The sequence below is a fragment of the Muntiacus reevesi genome, chromosome 19 (genome assembly GCF_963930625.1).
Source record: "Muntiacus reevesi chromosome 19, mMunRee1.1, whole genome shotgun sequence".
Lineage (NCBI taxonomy): Eukaryota > Metazoa > Chordata > Mammalia > Artiodactyla > Cervidae > Muntiacus > Muntiacus reevesi.
Genome location: NC_089267.1, coordinates 862,876 through 887,522, shown reverse-complemented (window position 1 = coordinate 887,522; position 24,647 = coordinate 862,876). Strand labels below are relative to the sequence as shown.

Below are 24,647 nucleotides of genomic sequence, written 5' to 3'. Positions count from 1 at the left end.
TGAACAACATTTGCATCCCCTTCCATTTAGACTGGGAGGTAGTTATCATTGCTGTTGTTACTTATTTTCAGTTTGGGATTTATGACAATTTTGCCACCAAAAAAACCACCTGACAACACATGACTGACAGAAAGTACTACAGGTAGAATAGGACAGTAAGAAGGAGAATAATCTTAGTAATAAGGAGCATGTGTAAAGTTGAAAAGAAAAAATCTGTAATTATCTATTAAACAGAGAAAAGATTTTACACACATAGGATTGATGCACATTTAACTTCCCAGTGCTATTAAAATGCAAACTCTGCCTGTCCAGATTCCAGTCTATACAAAGAAGCTAGGTGAACAGTTTATCACTGCAGAATCTGAGATTTCTTTTTTTACTTACTTTTGCCCCTGTACTGCAATCAGAAAGCTAGTTTAGAAAAGCTCCAGAGCCAAAGTTAAGAACTTTCGTGTCATTTGATGAGATACAAATGCCCCCATACTATTCCCATCAACATTACAAAGTGTGTGAGCAAAATATAATGTAAGGCAAAACTGCAGAATGTCTATGCATTGATTCAAATGTTTTGTTTTTTAACAGAAACCACACAACTCCAACATAAGGCTGAAAAACTGCCTTAAATTTGCTTTAGTCCATACCATTTCATTAACTTTGGAGTTACTGAGATCACAAATGCTCTAAATACTTTTTGACAGCTGACTTTTAAAGGTACACATTTTATGCGTAAAGGCAAGAAAGTTGTTCTAGGAAGGTTATAAAGGCTTCGCCTAAACCACACACCCTTCACATTTGGCTTTTCTTTAAACATAGTCACTTCCCAAAGTGTAGTTGAAGGACCCCTGAGGACCCCTAGGTATTTTTAGGGGATCCACAAAGAGAATGATTCCTTTCTCAACAACAAATCCGTGGGAAGTCAGATTTCCTTCATCATATTTCAAACAAAAATGACATTACTACTAAACATTAAAGGCAGAAGACAGTCCAGCCATCTTAAGTCAGATATTAGAGATGTAAAAATGTGAAAACCACCACTCCATTAACTAAATTGACTTAGCTTGGAAGTTATTTTATATAAAATGTTATTAACATAGAATGAGATTACTGTCAAGCAAGTAGCGCACTCAAAGCTGGTGTTCTGGGACAACCCAGAGGGATGGGATGGGGAGCTGATTCATGTCAATGCATGGCAAAACCCACAACATTGTAAAGTAATTAGCCTCCAATAAAATTAGCCTCCATGATAAATAATTTTTTTTAAAAAGTGCTCATGATAAAATTTTGATTTCTAATATGCTAAGTATAGACAATTAAAAAAAAAAAGCTCTTCAGAGGGCTCAATAATTGTTAAGAGTGTAAAGGGGTCTTGAAACTAGTTATCTTTGAGAACTGCTGCTTCTCACAGCTGGCATCTTACATTCAGATGCCTTCCACACCTCACTGTAAGCGCTGCTCACCACTGAATTCCAAGAACTGAGCAAATGCGTGAAGAATAGGCACAAGTAAGACTGAAAATTGCAACCTAGAGTCTGTAGGTAAAATTCATAGGTCAAAATAGTAAAAATATTTTTTCACCTTAAAATGCAAAATTTCATGTGGTAAATTATCAGCATTATTTGTTTTTGCTATCCTAAAGTGATGACGGTGTTGAGGATGATTTCCTATGTGACATGCTTCTCCAGTACAAAATAAAAATAATTGATAAAAATCTTTCAGATAATTTTAATACAAATGGCATGATGCTTCTGTAACAAAAGTGTTGAATATAAACATGAGAACATTTTTTAAAGTAAGCTGAAATACCTTAGCCAAGAAATTGTACTTCTGGCTATTTATATAATTTTTGTGTTTCAACTCACACATTCATGTACACTCTTGCTCTACACATGAGAATTATTGAAATTCTTTATGAAACAAATCAAAGAAATCGGGTGTTTGGCACCTTCATAATAGCAGTAACCAATTTTACTCATGATTTGCTTTGGGAAACAAACTACTTGTTAACTGGTTTAGTCACATATAGCTGTTGTCAGTTTTTTTTAACAGTGGCTGGGCATAAATCAAGTTTCGTGCATTCTAGGAGCTTGCTGATGAAGAACCAAGTCTTATTAAAGCAAATAGTTCAATGTATGAACACATCAGTTGCATTATATCCATTTCCTCAGATCCCTCTAAAACTTTAGGTCAGGTTGCCACTTAATAAAGACCACAAAGGGCAATAAACATAATCAACATCTGACTTTTATGTTATCACACATACAAAAACACGTTAATATTCAAGAAGCTTGTCACTCCATTTTCTTCTCTACTGTTTGTATTTTTCCTTAACTTTTAAGCATTTACATGGCCTTAGATGTTTTATAACTCCAAAAGACTTGTAATTAAGATCTGGTTCTCTACAATTTAACCAAGTTAATAATGTAAATAATGGCCCTCAAAGTTGTAAATCTCAATCCCTGGAACTTGTAAATATGCTAGGTTACACAGGGAAAGGAGACTTAAGGTCACAGATGGAATTCAAGTTGCCAATCAGTGGACCATAAAGTAGGACTGTCCTGGACTATCTCTATAGACCCACTGTGCTCACAAGGGTCATTAAAAGTGGAACAGTAAATAAGAAGAGCCAGACATGGCAGAAAGTAAAACTCATGCTGCTGACTTGGAAGATGGAGAGAGGGGCCATGAGGTAAGGCAGGCGGGTGGCCCCCAGAAGATGGAAAATGAAAGGAAATGAGTTATTTTCAAAGCCTCCAGATAAGGAATGCACCCTCTGACACCAGAGATACCCATCAGACTTTACTTCATAGAAGTGTAAGATAAATCTGTGTGATTTCAAGCCACTAAACTTGTAATAATTTGTCACAGCAGCAAAAGAAAACTAATAAAAGAGGACTGGCAAATGAGGGTTTGAAATGAATACAAACTTTGCACATCTGTACAGAACCCACAGACTTCTGGCCATGTCTTCTTGCTCACTCTGAGGCATGGGTGGTCCACAGGTAGATAAGACGGCAGGAAAAAGGGCTGTGAAGGGCGAGTGCGCTCATGAGGCTTCTGTCCCTCTTCCTTTCTCCAGCCTCAGAGCACAACCACACCACTGGACTTTGGAGAAAAAGTAGAACTGAGCTAGGACTCCAGTTCTGACAACAGCAATATAACTTCAGGGCAGTACAGTTTCTGAGTAACAGTTTCCTCACCTCTAAGGTAAGTTTTCATCTTGCAGGCTGACCAAGGTTCACATAAAGCACTCAGCATGAGGTCTGACCCACAGAGGGTACATGGAGGCTTTCTTACTGACACAAGGATTATAAGGAGTGGACTTGATAAGCACTGAGACATCCTCGTATTTTACTTAGCAAGTATTTAAACTATCATAAGATTCTTCTAAACTTTTTAAAGCCTCAAACTGCTTTTAAAGAGCAGGCTTTTGTTAAAACAGGAGAAACAGAAAGATGACTTTCACTAGTTTGCATAAGGATGGTTGGTAGGTGAGACAAAGCATGAGAATGGCTTTGGAGCTACTGCTCCTCACTGAAAACTTTTCTCATTTTCCATTTCTTTCCTCACAAAAGCCTCAAAATACTCAATATACCCGTACTTACTCTCCACAGTAGCCAGTCCCTGGGGTTAAGAGACCTGGTTCCAGCATTCAGTAGCCCTGCAATCCCAGAGGATGGTCATTACTAACAGAGAGCTATATGAAATCTACCATGATTCTACTAGACATGAACAAAGAATTATACATTTCCCAGCTATATGTATAAAAACTATTTGCTAAGAGTAATCAAAAACTGACTTAAAGGCTTTCCTCAGTTGGTTAACCCATTCTTCTTTACTTGTATCTTGCAGAAGAAACCTGTTGTCTGATCAGCTGGATCAGTGAAAGCACATTTACTGAGATACAAATAGTTGATGTTCTATACCTGTGGATTTTCATCTTTGAATTCAACATCAGATGGGGGAAAAAAATTCCAGAAAATTCCAAAAACTAAAACCTCAGTTTACCGTACACTGGATACTATTTACATGGCATTTGCCTCATATTTACAACTATTTATATAGTATTTACATTGTATTAGACTTACAAAATTTTAAGTAATCTAGATGGAGATGATTTAAAGTATGTAAGTATATAGGTTATATGCAAATTTATGCCCTTTTATATAAGGGACTTAAGTATCCATGGATTTTGCTATCGGTGGGAGTGTCCAGGAACCAGTTCCCCACTCATTACCAAGCTATGTATGTGAAATAAAAAACCTAGGGTTTCTTTGGTTTGGGGCTTTTTTTTTTTTTTGATAAAACCTTAATAACAATTTCTTCATAATGATGCAAAAGCTGACTGACCTTAGTTTTTTTAATCTGCACTGATTTGTTTTCTAACAAGCTAGTTTCCAAAAGAAAAAGTGCAAATTAAAAAAAAAAAAAACAACAACTTTTATTTAAGTACAAATCCTCTTGTTTCAGAACCTCTGCTGTATGCTGTGCTTAGCCCCTCAGTTGTGTCTGACTCTTTGTGACCCCATGAACTGTAGCCTGCCAGGCTCCTTGGTCCATGGGGATTCTCCAAGCAAGAACACTGGAGTGGGTTGCCATGTCCTTCCCCAGGGGATTGTCCCAATTCAGGGAATGAACCCAGGTCTCCTGCATTGCGGGCAGATTCTTTACCATCTGAGTCACCAGGGAAACCTGTTTCAGACTCCACATGATGATGAATTTCAGAGGATAAGGAAAACAAAACAAGGGATTTCAAGTTGGCTACAAATTAGACAAAATGATTTGGTTTTGAATTTCCACTCATTTTCTCTCCAGTTAAAAATAGTAAGGCTGATTCAGTTTCAAAACCCATTATCTGTAAACTTTTTAGGAAAACAAACTTATCTTCTTAATTTTGTGAAGTCATGTGTATTTTTCTTCACTAATACAGGTAAATAAAAACACTGGCTTTATTTTCTCTCCTTTTGGTCTCAAGGATTAGCATCATTTGGTAGCTACTACTTTAAATTAAAGCAATCAATACAGTATTATGCAATTTAGGGTGGAAATAAACTTAGGTTTGGATTAACAATAGCCTCCCTGTGCTTTCAGAAAAATGAGCATACAACATTATAGTTATTTACTCCCCAAACAAGCTAAGGCTAATTACACATTTTACAGAGAGATTCACATGTTTCTCTTAAATAAAAGTTCTATGGTCTTACAATTATTAGTCAGTGTATCAAATTTTTATGGTGGACCAGTTTTCAGAAACATACCTATAAATTGGATTACAGGTGCAGTTTTTCAGCAGTGGCTCTAAATTCTAGTCTCATCAGAACCACATGATTTATCTCAATAGCCTATAATCTAAGATAAAGAAATCATTTTCCCCCTCATCTTACTCAGCCTATATGCTCTTGGTTGAGTAAGAGGAGAACAATGTCTAAAGGTATTTAAAGCCTCAAAGAAGAAACTCTTTTACTACTGAATTTCAAATCACACACACAAAATAGGTGAGAAATTCTTTTATCATATTTGGAATCAAAATATCCCTTAAAATATTTACATTTTACAGTAAAAAGGATAGCAAAACACAAGATCATGTACAAGCGCTTAAGTATTCAAGTTTCTGAAGAGCCAAAAAGAAAAGGAAAATAATGGACTAGCACAAAGCTGTAGCACAATAATAAACATCATCAGTGAGTGCAGATTAAAAGCAATACATGTACTCCTTGGGCTTCTGATTCTTGGTCAAAAACTGCCGAATGAAATGATTAATATAATCTGATTACAAAGTTGTTTGGCTTTTTGTTGCTCCTCTAGAGTTTCTTCAAAAACAGTGCAATTTAAAACAAACTTATAGAGTACACATTACTCTCAAATTAGTCATTATAGAAAGGACATCCACTAGAGGTGGTAAATATATTCCACAGTTAAGCATATTTACCAATTAAGGAATAAAACTAAAATTTCTAAGCCTTTATTGCATATTAATAAAACAAATCTTTGAATATACAGCAATGTAAATTTTTAAAAATATTAAATTCCTGTAACTAGGGCTGTTGGTATGAAGAAGGGATGATGAGCACTGGCACAGAGCACTCTGCACCAACACACACAATTTATTCTTCTGCAAACCACCAATATTAGAAACTGAAAGGACAGCACGGTCCGAGCAGGCAGTCACGCAGGTTCAGACGCGACAGGACAGTCGCTGAGCGCCCCGCAGCCGCCTCACCTCTTGCTCCTGGCTCTCTCGGCGTGGTCCCTGTCTCTGTGGTGCCGCTCCCGGTCCTTCTCGCCCTCTCTGTGCTTGCTCTTCTCCCGCTCCTTCTCCGGGTCCTCGCCCTTCGGCTTGTCGGCCTTCCTGTCTGCACTCCTGCTCTCCCTGCCCGCCCTGCCGTCCGCCCCTCGCTCCCCGTGAGGCGGCCGTGCCCGCTCTTTATCCTTATGCCCCTCGTCCCTGCCCTTCCTGTCTCTGTCCTTGTCCTGGGCTCTGTCTCTGCGCCTGTGCCTTTCAGGTTCCTGCTCCCACTCCTTCTCGTGGCGCTCTCTTCTCAGGTGGTGTGAGTCACTGTAAAACCTCTGACGATCCCCCTTTCCCCTGTTAAATGGCCTGTCCACTTGCTGCTGGTCTTGCCTACCCCAAGGGTCACTATGGCGCCGTTCCGGCCTCCGAATGTCTTTGACTTGGTAAAAATTCTGTGGGCCCAGATACCTTGACGCTTGTGAGAGGGGACCCATCACACGCTGCGGCTGGCCGGTCAGGTGAACAACAGGTGGCCAGGGAACCAAGGGATTTGGGGCAAAGCCAAAGCCTGGAGGGGGAAGTAATGGGGGTGGCAAATGTGGCGGAAATCCAAACATGCTTTGTGGGGGGAAATTAGGAGGTCCTGGAAATGGAAACCCAGGTGGGCTAGACTTCAGATGCTGAAGGTTGGGTTGCTGCGGTCTTATGGGTGAAAAGTTTGCACCTGTTCTGGGGCTGGTGCTTCTGGAAGTGAAACTGATGCTTTTAGAAGGAAACTCGGATTGACATGTGTTTCCAACCTCAAAATGAGATGCTGCTGCTGCTGATCCTCTTCGAAATGGGTGCACAGTTTCAATATTTTGCATTAAAATCTCCTGTAAGGGTTTTGCTTGCTCCACTTGAGAAGACTGTACGTTTTCTACCGATGGCGAGTCTTGTACAGCCCCTGAATCGTCACTCTGTTGAACACAAGGGCTTTTCTCTACAGAAGGCATCTTCTCCTCCACGCTGCTCTGCTCAGTTAAGTGCGATGAGCCAGGAAGAGGCGGTTTCTCTCCATGACGGCAGCCTTCTCCTTCTCTGTTTTCGGGAGCAGTCACCTGCTGACTTCTTCCAGCTGCTTGCCGAGGATCCCTTTTCAGGTTGATAAACTGTGGGGCCCTTGTCGTGTTAGTAACAGCATTTTCACTGCAACTCACATTACCATCTACGTTTCCTCTCCCTACACTAGACCTACAGGGAGGACTAGTATTTGAAGTCCTGTTATCTTGCAAATTATTCTCTTGATCTTGTAGCAGCTGTTTTTTTAACACTCTCTCTTTACTCTCCACAGTATCCTCTTGTTTTGACTGAATTGATAGATTTGTTAGGAATGCTTCTGTAGAAACATCTGGTGGTTTACCTCTGAGACTAAGACTTGTCATAGGCCCAGCAGAAACGGAAGAGACCCCCAGTGCAGACGCCTCTTCTCCTCCTACTGCATTATCTGTCAATTCTGAAGGGTTATCTCCTTTAACTTTCACTTCCTTTGCTTCACCATCAGTTGCTTCTCCTGTATCTATCGTCCCTGCTTTTGGATTAGCTTGCTCATTTATAAATGGAATTTCTTTAAGAGTATTTTGTTCTGTCCCTAACTGAGCTTGTTCGTATGTTTGACCAGTGGTGCCCAAAAGGCTCTGAAGGATATCATCCACAGGAAGAGGTTTATTTGCCAATTCCAAAGTAGAAGGTTGATTTTCCCAGCCAATTAAGACCCCAGGAAGGAATCTTAAAGGTTTTGGTGGTTCCTGTTTGGTGACTTCCAATAAAGGTTCAATGACTGTTGGGAAGTCTTCCTGAAGAGTCTGCTGAGGCTTATTTCTCTGTTTATGCAATACGGTTGTAAAAGAATTAAAAAAGTCATTTTCTTCCTCTGCTGCTCCCTCTGTGGAAACTTCTATCTTACTTTTTTTATCAGGCGGCAATGTTACTGGTATGCTTTCAGACATCTCAGCTGTGTGACCAGCACCACCACTGGCACTATGCTGCCGCTTCAGTTTTTGACGAATAATTAAGCCCAACAACAGATTAGGTCTATGCAATTCAAGGCCTGTACAAAATCAAAAACATCAATCAAGAGTCATTTTCAATCACTATAATAAAGAGTAAAATTTTGCTTACTACAGTCTCCTAAACAGGTGCCTGTTCCTGTCTGGGCAGATTCTGAGGGCCAAGTCCCAAGAAGGAAAGCAAGCTCAGCTTTCCCACTCGGGCCCTCTCACCCCATTTCATTCATATTCTACTAATTAAACAGATACCTACCAGGTCCATCAAAGGGCACGAGAGGGTGTGGGATTTTATCCGTGGCACCCAGAGGGATGAGGTACATGTCTTTGACCTGCTTCATGTTGTTAGCAGCCACTCCATAGCGCTTCCTGCTACTGAAGTATGCAAACAGCAAAGTATAAGAAATTTGATCTTCTTCAGTCACAGGTGTGAAGCGAACCACACAAATCTCCTATTCAAGAAAATAACAAATAATAAAAATAATAACCTAAACAGTAGCTTGGTTTTAAATACCATTCTCAATTATATAATCTATTGAGTTTTCTGACACTTACCAAGTAATAACATGGCTTACCAACTTAAATGCAGATTTGAATACTATAAGGAAATAACTTTTAGGGAAAGATCTTTGCTGATCCACAGGTGGATCTGTTTTATCTGAAAGTGTTCACAGAAACTAAGTCCTAAAGTAATTAATTTGTTCAAGGTGACACACTTATCAGTGGCAAAGAAGATATTTAAAGCCACATGTCTTGATATCTATACTATGTCCTGATTTCCAATGTTATAACTTCTACAGAGAGCTGTCTATATTCTCAGCACACTGCAAATTAATAGCAGCCACCACTGCCCCACTATGTACAAACACAGAGAAACGCACAAGTTCACTGATAATCCAACTTAGAGGAACTGAATCTATGAATAAAGGGGGCTGAGTGAAATGACCTCAAATACACATAGGCCATAAATTTTATAAAATCATTTGGCTTACTCAGAAAATTATTTGCTTGCCTCTGAGTTCTTGGCTTTGTTTCAGATTAAAAAAAAAAAAAAAGTCCCAATTTGGTGTTAATTTGGTAGAATGAAAAACAGATATTTTTTCATGAAAGTATACAATCAAAAAGTGGAGAGCCAGGTGAACCACAAAGCCTAACCTGATGCAAGACCCTAGGAGGAGAGCAAGCGAGCTGGACTAAAACTCCACATCTTAGATCTGTCACCTCGAATGCCCTTATCTGGAGGCAACAACTGTGACAGTGTCTTGGTCAGTTCTAGATGGAGGCACACTATGCCATATTTGTGGTAATAAATACCACATCTATGGGGCAGATGAAGAGCAATTCCTCAAATGTACAAGAGTAATACTTCCCAACACTTTCCTGATTTCCACTATCATAAAAAAGTGAAAGCAAATAAATAAAACTTTTCTTATAGTGCTTCAAAGTTTTATCTGTATTCTAACACTGTATCAGTTTAAATTCTACAATCTATATTGGAAAAAAAAATATTTTCAGCTGAAGAAAATCCATCTTGAATTTTTACTAACCTTACTAAAGACTTCTGATCATAAGAGAAAAAAATTAATGTTCATTTATTCAAGATATATTTTTTGAATGTCTGTAACATGCTGAGTATTAACATCCTTGGAGAGAAAAATGATTTCTTCTAATGATTAAATATTCCTGTGTAGCAGTGTTCTATGAGTTAAAGAAATGATAGAAGATACAGAGAGAAAAGAAAAAGAGAAATATTGCTATAAAGGCTATTAACTATATCCCAATATCTATCCTCCTCATTTCCTACTAGAGAGTCCTCTTAACCTTCAGTTGGGCACATGGCCATCCAACAGAGATCACACTTCCCAGCCTCCTAACGGTGTATAAGCAGTTGGAGGAAGTGACAAGAAAACCACACATTCCAATTCTTGCTTTTAAAACAACTCAACAGCCATTCTTCTTGTTTTCCCCACTTGGAGCTGATAAATCAGCTTTGACTTTGACTGACTGCTAAGGGCCACAGTCTTAAAAACAATAAGACAGAAGAGCCCAATCCATGAATAATCTAACAACTGCAAGACTGAACTACAGACCGATCTAATGTAACAGGAAAAGTTTATTTTTTGAGCCACTGTATTTTAGGATCTCTGTCCCAAGAGCTTAGCCTGTGCCCCAACCAAAACAAATGTCTATAATCAAAGCAAGGCAACATTCCAGAATGAATCTCAATACTTATTCTAAAACATTCCTTTTAAAACAATGATAGAAATCAGAGACAGCATATCAAAAGCAGGAAAAGAAAAAAAACTAAAGGAATAATGGCTTTGAGCCTTAGCCAATGGCATATTATGTCAATTTAGGTCCACCCTAGGGGGACCTTGCATAGAAATCTCAGTGGTTTACTTTTCAAATATTTTCACATACTGGTAGAGAGAAAAAAGTTCTCCTCACCTTGGTTCCTGAGGCTTTAATTTTTTCCACATAATCCCAAACTGTCTGAGGTGATATCCTACCACCTACTTGAATACTATCTGGTAGGTCCTGTGGTAAAAAATGAAGGTGATCAATGTATACAGTTTATCTTCATTTTAATATCTATACCTCATACTAATTTAGCTCTAAGACTAATTTGAAAAGGTGACTTTAAAAAAGATTATAAAATACATCAACAAATATAAGAAAATATAGGGATAGCAATTAGGCTTTACCTCAAATGTCAACTCCAAATGACTGAGGTGGATGCTCAAATACAATTAAGAAAGACTCTCAGGTCAAGAAAAAGAAGCAGCACCAGCATCCCATTCTGACAACCCAGAAGATTACAGCAGGCTTCAGAGTATTAGGGGGTACTGTTTTCCCCATCCTTTTTTTTTTTGGTCATAGTGAACTGGGGTATGCCTTAATCACTAACAGCTGGATTTCAGAAGTTATCAAGTTTAACTATACAGTATACTTTTGCACAGAAGAGAATAATATTGTAATAATGCAAGGTTCATTTTTTTTTAAAGGTTCAATCTTTCTGAGAACAGAGGACTACACATAAAATCAATTATGAGGTATGTAGTTAAGAATATTTGAAATTTTAATCAGTATATTTGCTTTTCAACGAAGACAGAAAAATCGTAATCAATATTAATTCAATTAAATTTAAATAATTAATTGATTTAAATAGTTTAATTGGAATTTTAGTCCAAATCAAACTAGAAATAAGTAGGAAGCAGAGGTGAAGTTCTGAGAAACAACCACATATAACCTGGCTCAGAAAAAAGAATAATATTTTTGTTTAAAATCAAAAGGTTTCCATAGTTTAGGACTTAATTATTCATTTAAAAGAAAAGTTATTTTCACTGTGGACTGATCTAGAAATTTAGAAGACTAATTATGCTATAAGAAAATCATAATGGGTCTATTGAATTTTTTTCTTATAAAATCAATGTGTCTAAAATATTACTTCCCAAGCAAACTGTATGCAAAAGTAACAATTAAGTTGTTTATTAATCAAAAACACAACTGGACAAATAAGCTGATAGAGATTAGATAAGCAATATTACACGGACTTGCATTAATTTCATTCTAATACAAAGAAGAGTTTATCTTAGTCTTAAAAGAAAACAGGCATATGTAAGATTTGTGTCTTATAAAATACTGAAAACTTTGCCTTTATGGTCAGCAGCCTGAGAATGGATAGAAAACTTAAATAGCGTAATAGCAAAATATAATCTCAACAAAAATAGAGTACACATACACTGATTTATTTTCCTTTTTGCATAAACACAGAAAAGTACAAACTATTCAAATGATATTTAAAAAGTCGAACTTTCTCATTTATCACATTACTAATACCGTATATACCATAGTACTGCTGCTGCAGCTAAGTCACTTCAGTCGTGTCCGACGCTGTGTGACCCCATAGACGGCAGCCCACCAGGCTCCCCCATCCCTGGGATTCTCTAAGCAAGAAGTACTACAGCTGCTTATTTCCCATAAATGCTGCTTAACAGTCCTTTCCTATTGTCTCAGGTATAAAACCAACCAAGGGCACCACTGCAGCAACCATGATCACTGATCTCAGGACTGTCAACTAGCTGGAAAGTTTCAACTAGGCAGTTGACCCTTGAACAACATGGGGATTAAAGGTGCCCACCCACTGTGCAGTTGATCATCTCAGTGTTACAAATAGTCAGCCCTCTGTATTCACAGTTTCATATCTGAGGATTCAACCAACTGAAGATCATGTGGTATTGTGGTATTCACTATTGAAAAAATTCATGTAAAAGTGGACCCAAGTAGTCAAAACTCATGTTACTCAAGGCTCAACTGTGGTCTTTATCTCATTCACAGAAATGGGCAGGTAAGAACCACAGTCGTGAAGCTGTGGAAATACAAGCAATGGGGGAATCAGAAGACCTGTTAACAACGAGAAGTCTTCCCAACAGACTAGCACTGGAGGCCATAAACATGTTAATCTTTCATGTAAGTCTGTATTTCAAGAAAAACTTAAGATATCCATGCAAAATATCCATTAATTTTTAATTGATATAGTGAGTACATCTTGGAAAGAGTACAAAACGTGGATTTAAAACTTTCAGAGCACAATTTTCTTTAGTTCTAAAACTCCATTTGTGAACTTGTAATTACATTAATTCAATGTTTAAGAGTCACTGTCAATAAATACTTTTACCAAGAATGAAAATAAGTATTTTTACTATTTTATTATGCTGTTTCCTTGCCTTTTGCCTTCAGAAACATATATGCCAACCCAGGCATAGAAGAGCAGAAAAGTTCACAGTACCTCTGTCAAGTATTCAGGGGAACCAGATACTGGGTAGGCTTTGGTAACAAATTTTGCTACAGACGGCATGTTGATAAAACCTTTCCAGATGAAGTTCAATCGAGCCAGGAAGGTACACTCAACTTCAACAGTTCCAGGCATCTCTGGACTAAAAAAATGACATTAAGAAATTTTCAGCCTAAAGATCTGCTCATGATAAATGTATATTCTATTCTACTTGCTCATCAATTGTTTCTACTTTAGCATGTCAAGAAGGCCAAAGCAGGACTTCTCTGGTGGTCCAGTGGTTGGGAATCCATCTGCCAATGCAGGAGACATACGTTTAATCCCTGGTCTGGGAAGACCCCACATGCCACAGAGCAGCTGAGACCATGCACCACAAACACTAAGCCAGCACCCTACAATTACTGAAGCCTGCATGCCTAGAGCCCATGCTTCCCAAAAAGAGAAGCCCCACAATGAGAAGCCCATGCATCACAGCTAGAGAAAGCCTACATGCAGCAAGAGACCCAGCACAGCCAAAAGTAAGTAAATGAACCAAAGGCTGAAGTACGTAAAGCTGTGATTAAAGAGTTTATATTTTCACTTCATGAAACATACTCATATTAACATAGTCATGTTTTACATGATTTTCTTCTAGACTGGCTTAGGTGGACTAAAATGGGGTTCAGAGAATGCAAGCAATTTTTCTTTAATGACTTATTTCTTGCCTCTTAGGACTAATATAATGAAAGATAGCTTTAAAGTCAAGTCTGCACATACTCAATTCTAACTTTTAGAGTCTTTAAAACATCTCAATTAGTTGAAAATGTAGGAAGGTACAGTTACCATCTCAAAAGAAAGGTTCCTTTCTTAAGAAACATGTCACTTTTCTGGATCTGAAGACTTCCAAGTAAAATCTAGCAAAGAGGTATAAAGATTAGAATTTATAACTAAGGGAAAATTACCGTGGAGCAGGAGAGAATGTTGACTTCGGAGATTCTTGTTTCTCCTCTTCAAAGAATTCAGAGGCCAAAATATTTGAGGTCGAAGACAAAGCATCTGCTATACTTTCTGCTTCATTGTCTGAATGTTTACGAGATACACCAACAACAACTTTCACTTTTTTTGGAGAAAGATCATCTACAGGTGGTGCCATTCGACCTAAAGCCAGAAAACACCAAAATAGACCATTTTTGTAAACTGAAATTTCTGTAACTTTATCCATTTTCACTCCTAGAGTTATTCACTTTCCCTGACTGCATTACTGCATAGCGGGGGTAGTTTTTAACTATCATCATCTTCACAACGATTTATGGAACATACCTCTCTTATTGATATGGAAAAAGAGAACATTAAACAACTCAGACAAGCTTTTGAAAAGGAAACATTATAACCATACCCTAAAACAGGCAGTCTAATACCCTAGAAAACATTTTTTAAACTAAATTACACCAAATTCCAACAGTCTTAAGAAGTAATGTGACCAAGTAAAACAAATCTGTATCCTACAGCGTATTACATACAACAGCAATTCATGACATATGCAAACTGCAAAGTGACTTAGTTATTTCAGTTCAGTTCAGTTGCTCAGTCGTCTCCAACTCTCTGCGATCCCATGAATCGCAGCACACCAGGCTTCCCTGTCCATCACCAACTCCCAGAGTTTACTCAAACTCATGTCCATCGAGTCTGTGATGCCATCCAGCCATCTCATCCTCTGTCATCCCTTTCTCCTCCTGCCCCCAATCCCTCCCAGCATCAGGGTCTTTTCCAATGAGTCAACTCTTCACCATCATGTGGCCAAAGTATTGGAGTTTCAGTTTCAGCTTCAGTCCTTCCAATGAATACCCAGGACTGAGCTCCTTTGGGATGGACTGGTTGGATCTTCTTGCAGTCCAAGGGACTCTCAAAAGTCTCCTCCAACACTGCAGTTCAAAAGCATCAATTCTTCGGCACTCAGCTCTCTTCACAGTCCAACTCTCACATCCATACATGACCACTGGAAAAACCATAGCCTTGACTAGATGGACCTTTGTTGGCAAAGTAATGTCTCTGCTTCTTAATATGCTGTCTAGGTTGGTCATAACTTTCCTTCCAAGGACTAAGTGTCTTTTAATTTCATGGTTGCAATCACCATCTGCAGTGATTTTGGAGCCCCCCAAAATAAAGTCTGACACTGTTTCCACTGTTTCCCCATCTATTTGCCATGAAGTGATGGGACCAGATGCCATGATCTTCATTTTCTGAATGCTGAGCTTTAAGTCAACTTTTCCACTCTCCTCTTTCACTTTCATCATGAGGCTTTTTAGTTCCTCTTCGCTTTCTGACTTATGTCATCTGCATATCTGAGGTAATTGATATTTCTGCCAGCAATCTTGATTCCAGCTTGTGCTTCTTCCAGCCCAGAGTTTCTCATGATGTACTCTACATATAAGTTAAATAAGCAGCGTGACAATATATAGCCTTGATGTACTCCTTTTCCTATTTGGAACCAGTCTGTTGTTCCATGTCCAGTTGTAACTGTTGCTTCCTGACCTGCATACAGGTTTCTCAAGAAACCTAGTTTCTTGAGAAAACTAAGGTAAAAACGTTAGTTCTTTTTTACAGTTTTACCTACAGAACTAGTTTTACCTACAGAACCACAAGAAAAAAATCATTCTACCTTTCTAAAAGTAGGTCAAGTCTAGTAGTGTTTAACAATTGTATTGTGGGCTACCATTAAATCTGAGATATTACAATATTAAATATTACATTAATTATAAGTGTTACACTGTTAATCATTAAAATTAATAGGTTCAAAACAACAGAAAAATTACTAAGATTTTTCCCAGACAAAACAAACTAATGAGTATACTAAAAATACTATGACACTATAGTTAGCTTTCTTCAGAGATAACAATATCTAAAAACACCCTGTCTTTAAGTCTTTACCATTGTATACATTGTAAAAATGTGATCACACCATTCTGAGAAGACATGTTATTCCTATTATCATTAAGTTACCAAATTTATAACACATTTCAGTCAGTCTCTAGTAGAGTGGAGGGTAGCATACTGATTAACCTGAAGAATCTTTCATCTTACTGAACAAAGTATGTTCAGTATTCCTTTAGCATACCATAGTAAAAAAATTAAAACTGAGAGCAAGAACTCTAGAGTTAATTTAAAAAACTCTTAATCCTCTATCTCTACCAATAAACTGAATATATACTCTTTGTCAACACATTCCATTTTCTTTTCTTCACATCCCCATTTCTTATGCCCTAAATCCAGCATTCTGTCAGTATTACCTGAGTATCTCAAAGCTTACTGACCTCCACCTCCAATGCTTCCACTTTGAATAAAACCATTTCATCTCCGTCTTGTACCAGTGCATAAAGGTCTACCACTTAGCTTCCTTCACCATAATCTCTACTCAAAGTTAGAGAAATCTTCAAAATTCCAATCTGATCATGTCATTCCCCTGCTAAACACCCTTCAATCACTATCTACTGCACTTAGATAAAAGACTAAAATCCTTAATATGGCCTACCAAAGTAGTCTTTCAGTAGTTTTCATTGTAATTTGTAAAGTATATTTTATATCATGATCCATAACTCACATACATACACACTCCACATACCCCTGTGGGTTTATGATGTGTGTAATACATGTATGTATGCGTGTGGAGTTTTTTGGAATATGGCAAATAGATAGGGAAACAATGGAAACAGTGACAGACTTTATTTTCTTGGGCTACAAAATCAATGCAGATGGTGACTGCAGCCATGAAATTAAGACACTTGCTCCAAGACAAACCAACACAGCATATTAAAAAGCAGAGGCATAACTTTGCTAGCAAAGCTGCAGTTTTTTTTCAGTAGTCCTGTATGGATATGAGGGTTGGACCATAAAGGCCAAGCGCCTTCATTGGAAGGACTGATGCTGAAACTCAATACTTTGGCCACCTGATGGGAGGAGCTGACTCACTGGAAAAGACCCTGATTCTGGGAAAGACTGAAAGCAGGAGGAGAAGGGGAAGACACAGGATAAGATGGTTGGATGGCATCATCGACTCAATGGACATGAGTTTGAGCAAGCTCCGGGAGATGGTGAAGGACAGGGAAGCCTGGCATGCTGCAGTTCATGGGGTCGCAAAGCGTCAGACACAACTGAGCGACTGAACAACATAGTCTCTCAAAATTGTACTTATCTTTATCAGTGCAATCACTACAATGTTTCCCATTTTCTGTTTTTGTTTGTTCTGAAATGCTACTCACTACTCACTAAACTGGTTTCAGTACTACCCTTTAAGTCATAGACTGACTCACACCAACACTGGGGAAACAAAAACCAACTTAAATCACAAGCGTACAGATTTCAAAATAAAAGTAACATTTTAGAAAGAAATAATTCCAATTACCTATGCAAATTTTGCAGTTAAGATCAAAAAGATGCTGTCTGTGTTGACCAGTGGTATCTTTAGACATCGAGTCAACCTCTCCTTTTTGTTTTTCAGATCCCTCTGTCTTCTCCATTGACTTACTAGCTGTAGGTTCCTAACAAAAGTAAAAGTAAAAATTAGGTTAACAGAAAAAAGTTGGCCTCAGTTATTTATGAACTTGTATTTCATACTGTTATTTTTTTCCCAAAATTAAACTGTACCATTCATAGGTTGTTTCTCACTATTTCTTTAAAAAGTAAGTGCTAGACGTCAATTATGACATAAAATGGAGTAAAAACTCAAACAATCCTATTCTCCAAGGCCTCAAATAAGATTTCATATTATTACCTCACTGATATTTGAAAATAAGAAAAGTCACACCACATCTCGAAATACAGTCAACCTAAAAAGCACCTACAGAGTTTAAGGACTAAAATTTCTAAGTCATAAAGACTCTAGGAATCTACATTATCAAATGTTTAACTGTCTGAGTCTGTGATGCAGGTGGTCTGTATGCTTCATAGAGAGAAACAATACTTTAAACACTCTCAAAAAACCATCAAACTACATAATAAACACACAGTTTAAAAAATTATTTTTTCTACTTTAACAATTCTGAATCCTCATGTTTTGGGCACTATAAAACATGCTATTTTTATCATCATAATTTACCTGAATCTCCATGGCTGCCTCCTGTTCTTTCATTGGAGCATCACTCTCAATTTCTATCTCACCTTTATGTGTTATTTTTGTGATAGGTCGTCTTTCCACTTCTCTCTGCTCTTTCTCAATCATCTCTATGGTCTAACAGGAAATATTTTAAAGAAATACTTTACAATTAAAATCATAGATGATTTTTAACCTTTAGTTTGTCAAAAAAACAAATATATACTGAGTACTTGCAAATGTCAGAGACTGTTTTAAGTGCTAGGGTTTTAAGAATGAGACCTCATATCTCAGCCCAGAAAAGTTTCAACGTATAATGTATGTGTCTTTGTGTGTGTGTCAGTCACTCAGTCGTGTCTGACTCTTGCGACCCCATGGACTGTAGCCCACTAGGCTCCTCTGTCCAAGGGATTCTCCAGGCAAGAGTACTGGAGAGGATTGCCATTTCCTTCTCCAGGTCAATGTATAGTAACTGGAGGCAACTGAAGTGCAACGTTATTTGCAAAGTGATGAAACATGATATTTACACTTAAAATCTGCTTTCTGATCTACTATTTTAGCAGCTGCCACAGAGAAATAAATGAGAACAAGTTCCTCTTAGGTTCTTAACCTGATGTTCTAACATTCCCCAGAACAGTAATTTACTCAAATAACAAAAACAGGCAGTCCCCCGTCAGTGGTCTATTGATGGAACATACTTGGTTACAGTGAACAAGCTCAGCAATAAAACCTAATAAACAAGCACAAAAAGAACAAGTAAAAGGAAGTTGACAGTGGAAAGATAGGTCCAGTCACTTGTCCTGACATTGTTAAGTGCAAATTTTCCTTAAAGAAAGAAGTCTCCATGCAGATGATACTTGCAGGCATAGATTCAAAGCAGAAGCAAGGCATGCACATATTTGGGATTCAGAGGGAAAAAAAGAAATGGTGATACTATTTGCAAAATAAGAGAAATTACACAGAGTGAAAGTGAAGAAATATGTGAATGATGTGAATGAGTGCAATCTATCAAATTAAGGCCTCTTGCACTTCGAACCAAATTTGGTAGAAAATCAATTTGGAGGCTTAAGATCAAGTATATCATGGACAATTAATATGAACTATAAGGAACCAGTATTTTCTAGAATAAAGAGCTACTACTCTAAGTTTATTGTAATAAAAAAACATGGGATAATGTGGCTATCTTGCTGTCACAGTAACTCAAAGATACATATTCACCTCACCTTCAAAGGTATATTAAATTCACAAACCCCAAATGAAAACTCTTGGCATGGTGACTTTCAGGATTTTTCAGTTTCAAGATGCAATACGGTGTACATACTACATATGTTATATAATACACTAGTTAGGTCTCGAACTTCGCCATTTAACAAAAAGTATTTCTGTGAATGTGAACTTTCATATATGACACTTCAGGATCACATTTATCAATAAATTTGTAACAGGGGAAAAAGAAGTCCTTATTTTTCAAAGCTTTTGGTATTTGAAACTGAATATTATGAGGTTATAAACATAAACTTTTTCATTCTGACTTAATTTGGCTCCACAAATTACCAAAATTCATAATCTTCAAACTGTGTTTCTGAAATGTGCAAATGTGAGAAGAGATTGACCAATTTTTCCACCCTTCTGATTTACAAAATATAAGGTTATGTAAGCTGATAACTGGAGGAAATGAGGAAAAAGCAGAACAGAAAAGAAAAAATTTAAGAATAGGCTAGTGGAGGATGAAGAGAAGGCAATGGCACCCTATTCCAGTACTCTTGCCTGGAGAATCCCACAGACGGAGGAGCTTGGTGGGCTGCAGTTCATGGGGTCGCTAAGAGTTGGACACGACTGAGCGGCTTCACTTTCATTTTTCACTTTCATGCATTCGAGAAGGAAATGACAACCCACTCCAGTGTTCTTGCCTGGAGAATCCCAGATATGGGAGAGCCTGGTGGGCTACCGTCTATGAGGTCGCACAGAGTCAGACACAACTTAAGCAACTTAGCAGCAGCAGCAGCAATGGAGGATAAGTAATGAGAAGTACAGAACAAAAGGTCTGTAACTGTGTACTCTGAGTTGAATTTCCTCTGTGGATATACCTTTTCTCTGTGGCTAAAACATGTAAGTTTTAATACAGACAAACACATATTCATAGATAATCTTACATGTCTGTTTTCTCTTCGTCTCCAAGCAGCTAACTCTTTAGAAGCTAGCTCTTCTGGACTCATTCTGATAAGGTGATCAGGGGTTACTTCTCCTTTCAGCACTTTTTTAAATAATATCTGGAGGTATTTAAAAATGGGAAGGAGAGAAAAACATTTTTTAAAGAAGGAGAAGCTGCTGTATAGAAACTTATCATAAAGATGCAGTTTTGAAATCTGATTTATAATGTTTAATGATTCACATATCACCTACTGCAAAGAGAATAAATGACAACCTTGTTCTAGAAACATCATATAAGGCAGCAAAATAAACATTCTGTATAAAAATCAACACATAATGGAGAAGCATGTATGGTGGTGAAGTTATTACAACACCTATCCAAAATTGTATTAAGTCTTCTCAGGAACACATACTATCACAACAGCCAACCCATGACTACATAAAAGCTACTGCCTAAAGGAACTTTACTGAATATGGTCTTTCATATTCTTAAAACTTCATTATCTTTAAATCCTAACATGTTTGGAGGGAACTCCCAGGCAAAGAACCAATTGCAAGAAAAAACCTAAAGGAAATAAATATTTACTTGAAGAAAAGTTTTCAGATTATATAATTCAAAAAGTATCTGATCCACTGGACTGTGACAGCAGAATTTACATGAAGATTTTTCTTAAGTAATGGTTAGAAGACTTCAAGAAAATATCTCATATCACACTTACAGCAAGTATCATTACACAAACTGTTGCACTGATGTAAAAACCTTGTAAAACTTAAGTAAATATTTAAGGAGTTTGAATCTACACCCACAAACTCTAAGTCCCAAATAAAAAACCCTAGGAAAAGATTAGGTATTCAATTAAAGTCTACTCCATTGCTAAAAGATTTTTTAAATTAAAGTCATTTTTAAATTAATAACTATTTTAAAAGCTATCTTTTTATCAAAATGTAAATTATTTTCTTAAGCAGCATAGCTCTACTTTCAAATTTAAATCAGAAAGTATTATAGTGTTATGAATTTTGCCTTAACAGATTTTTAAAGATTACATAGGAATGAATTTTTTAATAAACTGGATTAAACAAAGGACATAAAGCAAAGAATTTACATAAATCAGGTTAAGATTTATTTAGTATTTTATATTTTAAAAGAGACTGTATAACACTAGTCACCACTGTACAGAATTTATAACTCAATTCAGTAGCAAGAAACTTTATTAAAATTACTGGTCTCACTTCAAGAAATAAATTATAGATCTATTGTGTTAAATTATAAACCCCTATGTATTGTGTATATTCTCAGTAGGAAAGCTGGGAACATAAATGTCCAGACATGAACATAATATACTTACATTGTTCTTAGGATCTTTCAAATTGAACATCAAACTTCTATATTTGTTCTTATATTTAGCATCTGTGTCCCGAAAAAAAGAGAAAAGCTCTTTTTCAATTTTTGTGGCAACTTTTGCTGCCTTTTCCTCTGGTACCTTCAAATTTGAATCTGTAAGTCTTAAAATTAGAATAGTTTAATTATTTTTCAAATACATGAAGTGTATACTATTCAATCTTCTACAGTAGCAATGTGTGTTACCTTTTCATAAGAATGTCTTTTAGAGAATGCCGGACACTCTGTCGGATCTGGTCTGTGGAAGGCTTGGAAGCAGGAACGGCTGGAGGATGCACACCAGACAGTCCCTTTTCAGTTTTCTTCTTCTTTATCTCTTGCTTCTCATGAGCCCCTAATTTAAATAAATATCAAAACTCACTAAGTTGCTTTTAAAAAAATATTTTCCTTTTTAATGCACAATATAAGTTTATAACAGAGCTAACTGATTAAGTATCACTACTTTTAGGGACTTCCCTGGTGGTCCAGTGGTTAAGACTCTGGGCTTCCACTGCAGAGGGTGCAGGTTTGATCCCTGGTTGGCAAACTAAGATCCCATGTGCCATGAGAAAAAAAAAAACACTATTTTCAAATCATTAGATCAGAATCCATATCCCACACTGAAATATTCTTGACAAGGAAATTCTAACCTATGTATGATGACAGATGTCAACTAAACTTATTGCAGTGGACCATTTTGCAATATATACATATATCAAAACATTATACGGTACAACTGAAACTAATGTTATATGTCAATTATACCTAAAAAAAAAAGTTCTAAATGAATTTTACTTAAAAACTAAGTTCCCCTGGAGAAGGGAATATCTATGTCGTTGTTTAGTCACTCAGTCGTGTCCGACTCTTCTGTGACCCCATGACTGCAGCCCATCAGGTTCCTCTGTCCATGGGATTTTCCAGGCAAGAATACTGGAGTGGGTTGCCATTTCCTTCTCCAGGGGAGCTTCTTGACACAGGGATCAAAACCATGTCTCTTGCAGTGGCAAGCAGATTTGCTACAACTGAGTCACCAGGGAAGTTCATTTTATTTTTATATATATCCACACAATGTGATCAGATAGCCCAAACTGTACCTTTCCCTTGCAGCCTTAGCATCTTTATTCTCTCTCCTTTAAACATCTACATTGGCAAAAGTGATAACATGGCGAAAGCTAACTTTTATCCTTCACCCAAATACCCTACAAACAGCTAAAGATAACTGGAGAAAACAAGCACTGGTGCTAACAGATCTCACTTTAAATTTATAACCAAAAATCTCAAGTGGATACCTCAATCTACTGCCCTAATCCTATTAAAACATCCTAGAAATTTTTTTGCTCTCCCACTTTCCAAAACATGCATTTTAGGCTTTTTCTTCTTTCTTCTCAAACCAACAATACCTGCCTCTCCAACTTCAACCTCATCTGACTTTCTCACTTCATATTTCACTAAGGAAACAAAAACAATGTCACCTATTTTCCCATCACGAAACCTACTAACTTCACTCACGCATCCCCGCTCCTTCTGCATGCAGCCTTCCTACCATTACAGGGCATCAGCTGTCCTTTCCTATGACCAACCCCTCCGGGGGAATCCCATCCCCTCTTATCTCTTCAAGGACTTTGAACCTCAACCATCACCTCTCTCCTACCTCATCAAATTCTCTCGCTACTGGATCATTCCCATTAACCTTACAAACATGTTAGGTTACATGTTATCTCCTTAAAGAGAAATTCTGACCTCATATCCACCTCAAGTCACTCAGGTCATGACACCATTCCTATCTCCTTTAACAGCAAAAGTCCTAGGAAGAGTTATGCACAATCACCATCTCCACTTCCTCACCCTCCATTCTTCCTTCTGCCACTACAACTGGCTTTTGTCCCCACTGGTTGGTTGGATGGTACAGTCACTAAGTCATGTCCGACTCCTGAGACCCCATGAACTGTAGCCTGCCGGGCTCTTCTGCCCATGGGATTCTCCAGGCAAGAATACTGGAGTCGTTTGCCATTTCCTTCTACAGGGGATCTTCCCAACTCAGGAATCGAACCCAGGTCTCCTGCATTGCAGGCAGACTCTTTACCAACTGAGGTATGAGGGAAGTCCAAATAGCCATCTAGATTGCATCTGACAATTGTTCATTACCTTCTTCTCAGAACTTAACCTAGCCTCCAGGTCGCCATGGTCTCTCAGTTCTCTTACATCAAAGGCCATCTCTTGATTTCCTCTGCTGGAGCCTCTCTCCCACCCAAGTTCTAAATGCTGACATGCCCCGAGGACTCTGCTTCTGTCTATTCATCCTCAAACTTGCTATGTAGCTCTTCACATTTAAGTGCATGCTTTAAAGTAATGACTACGCACCAATAAATACCAAATTTATACTCCATGGCCCAAAGTCCAGACTCATCAGCCAAAGATTTACTCTAAATATCTCCTTGTCTATCTCTTAGTAAGCATCTCAAAATACCCAAAACATAATTTTTCAATTTTTCCTCCCCAAATCTCTCTCATCTCCACAAAGAACACCAACACTGATCTAATCATCTGCTAAGACTCTTTTTTCTTTCACCTACCTATATCTAACCAGTCAGCAAGTTCTTCCAAGTCTACTATAAAACGTTATCTGAACCTGACCACCTTCACTACCCTCACTGTGCTGTTTCAGGCTACCATCCTTTCTCCTAGATCCTGGTAGACTCCTAACCAGTCCACTTTCCTTCTCTCCTATTCCCTGACAGCCGAGTCTCCACAAAAAACAAAACAAAACAAAAAAAAAAACAGTGAGCCAGCACTTCCTTGTATAAATTCCTCTAAAGGTTCCCCACTCTACTCAGAATAAACTCCTGTCATGGCCTCAGAGTTTCTACATAATTTTCTCTCAACTCACCTTCTGCCACCATTTTATCCTTCATGTATCTGTAACATTCTAACCATTCCACAGGGACCTTCTTGCTCCTCAAATGCAGACTGCTTCCATTTCAAAG

At 37.7% G+C, this 24,647-nt stretch overlaps 1 protein-coding gene across 4 annotated transcripts in view; it reads right to left on the bottom strand.

Moving 5' to 3' along the window:
* Positions 1 to 5,489: 5,489 nt before the first annotated feature.
* The window catches only part of PHF3 (PHD finger protein 3), a 91,432-nt gene continuing 72,274 nt past the window's right edge, over positions 5,490 to 24,647 (bottom strand). For all 4 annotated transcript variants that reach the window (XM_065911647.1, XM_065911649.1, XM_065911648.1 and 1 more), the window contains 10 exons: positions 21,871 to 22,018; positions 21,632 to 21,788; positions 20,288 to 20,404; positions 18,141 to 18,272; positions 17,448 to 17,583; positions 14,011 to 14,206; positions 13,064 to 13,211; positions 10,723 to 10,812; positions 8,531 to 8,726; positions 5,490 to 8,318 (listed from right to left, as the gene is read on the bottom strand). In XM_065911647.1, coding sequence (XP_065767719.1) covers positions 6,214 to 8,318; positions 8,531 to 8,726; positions 10,723 to 10,812; positions 13,064 to 13,211; positions 14,011 to 14,206; positions 17,448 to 17,583; positions 18,141 to 18,272; positions 20,288 to 20,404; positions 21,632 to 21,788; positions 21,871 to 22,018 — 3,425 coding nt within the window. In that variant the 3' untranslated portion in view covers positions 5,490 to 6,213. The remainder of the gene's footprint in view (positions 8,319 to 8,530; positions 8,727 to 10,722; positions 10,813 to 13,063; positions 13,212 to 14,010; positions 14,207 to 17,447; positions 17,584 to 18,140; positions 18,273 to 20,287; positions 20,405 to 21,631; positions 21,789 to 21,870; positions 22,019 to 24,647) is intronic.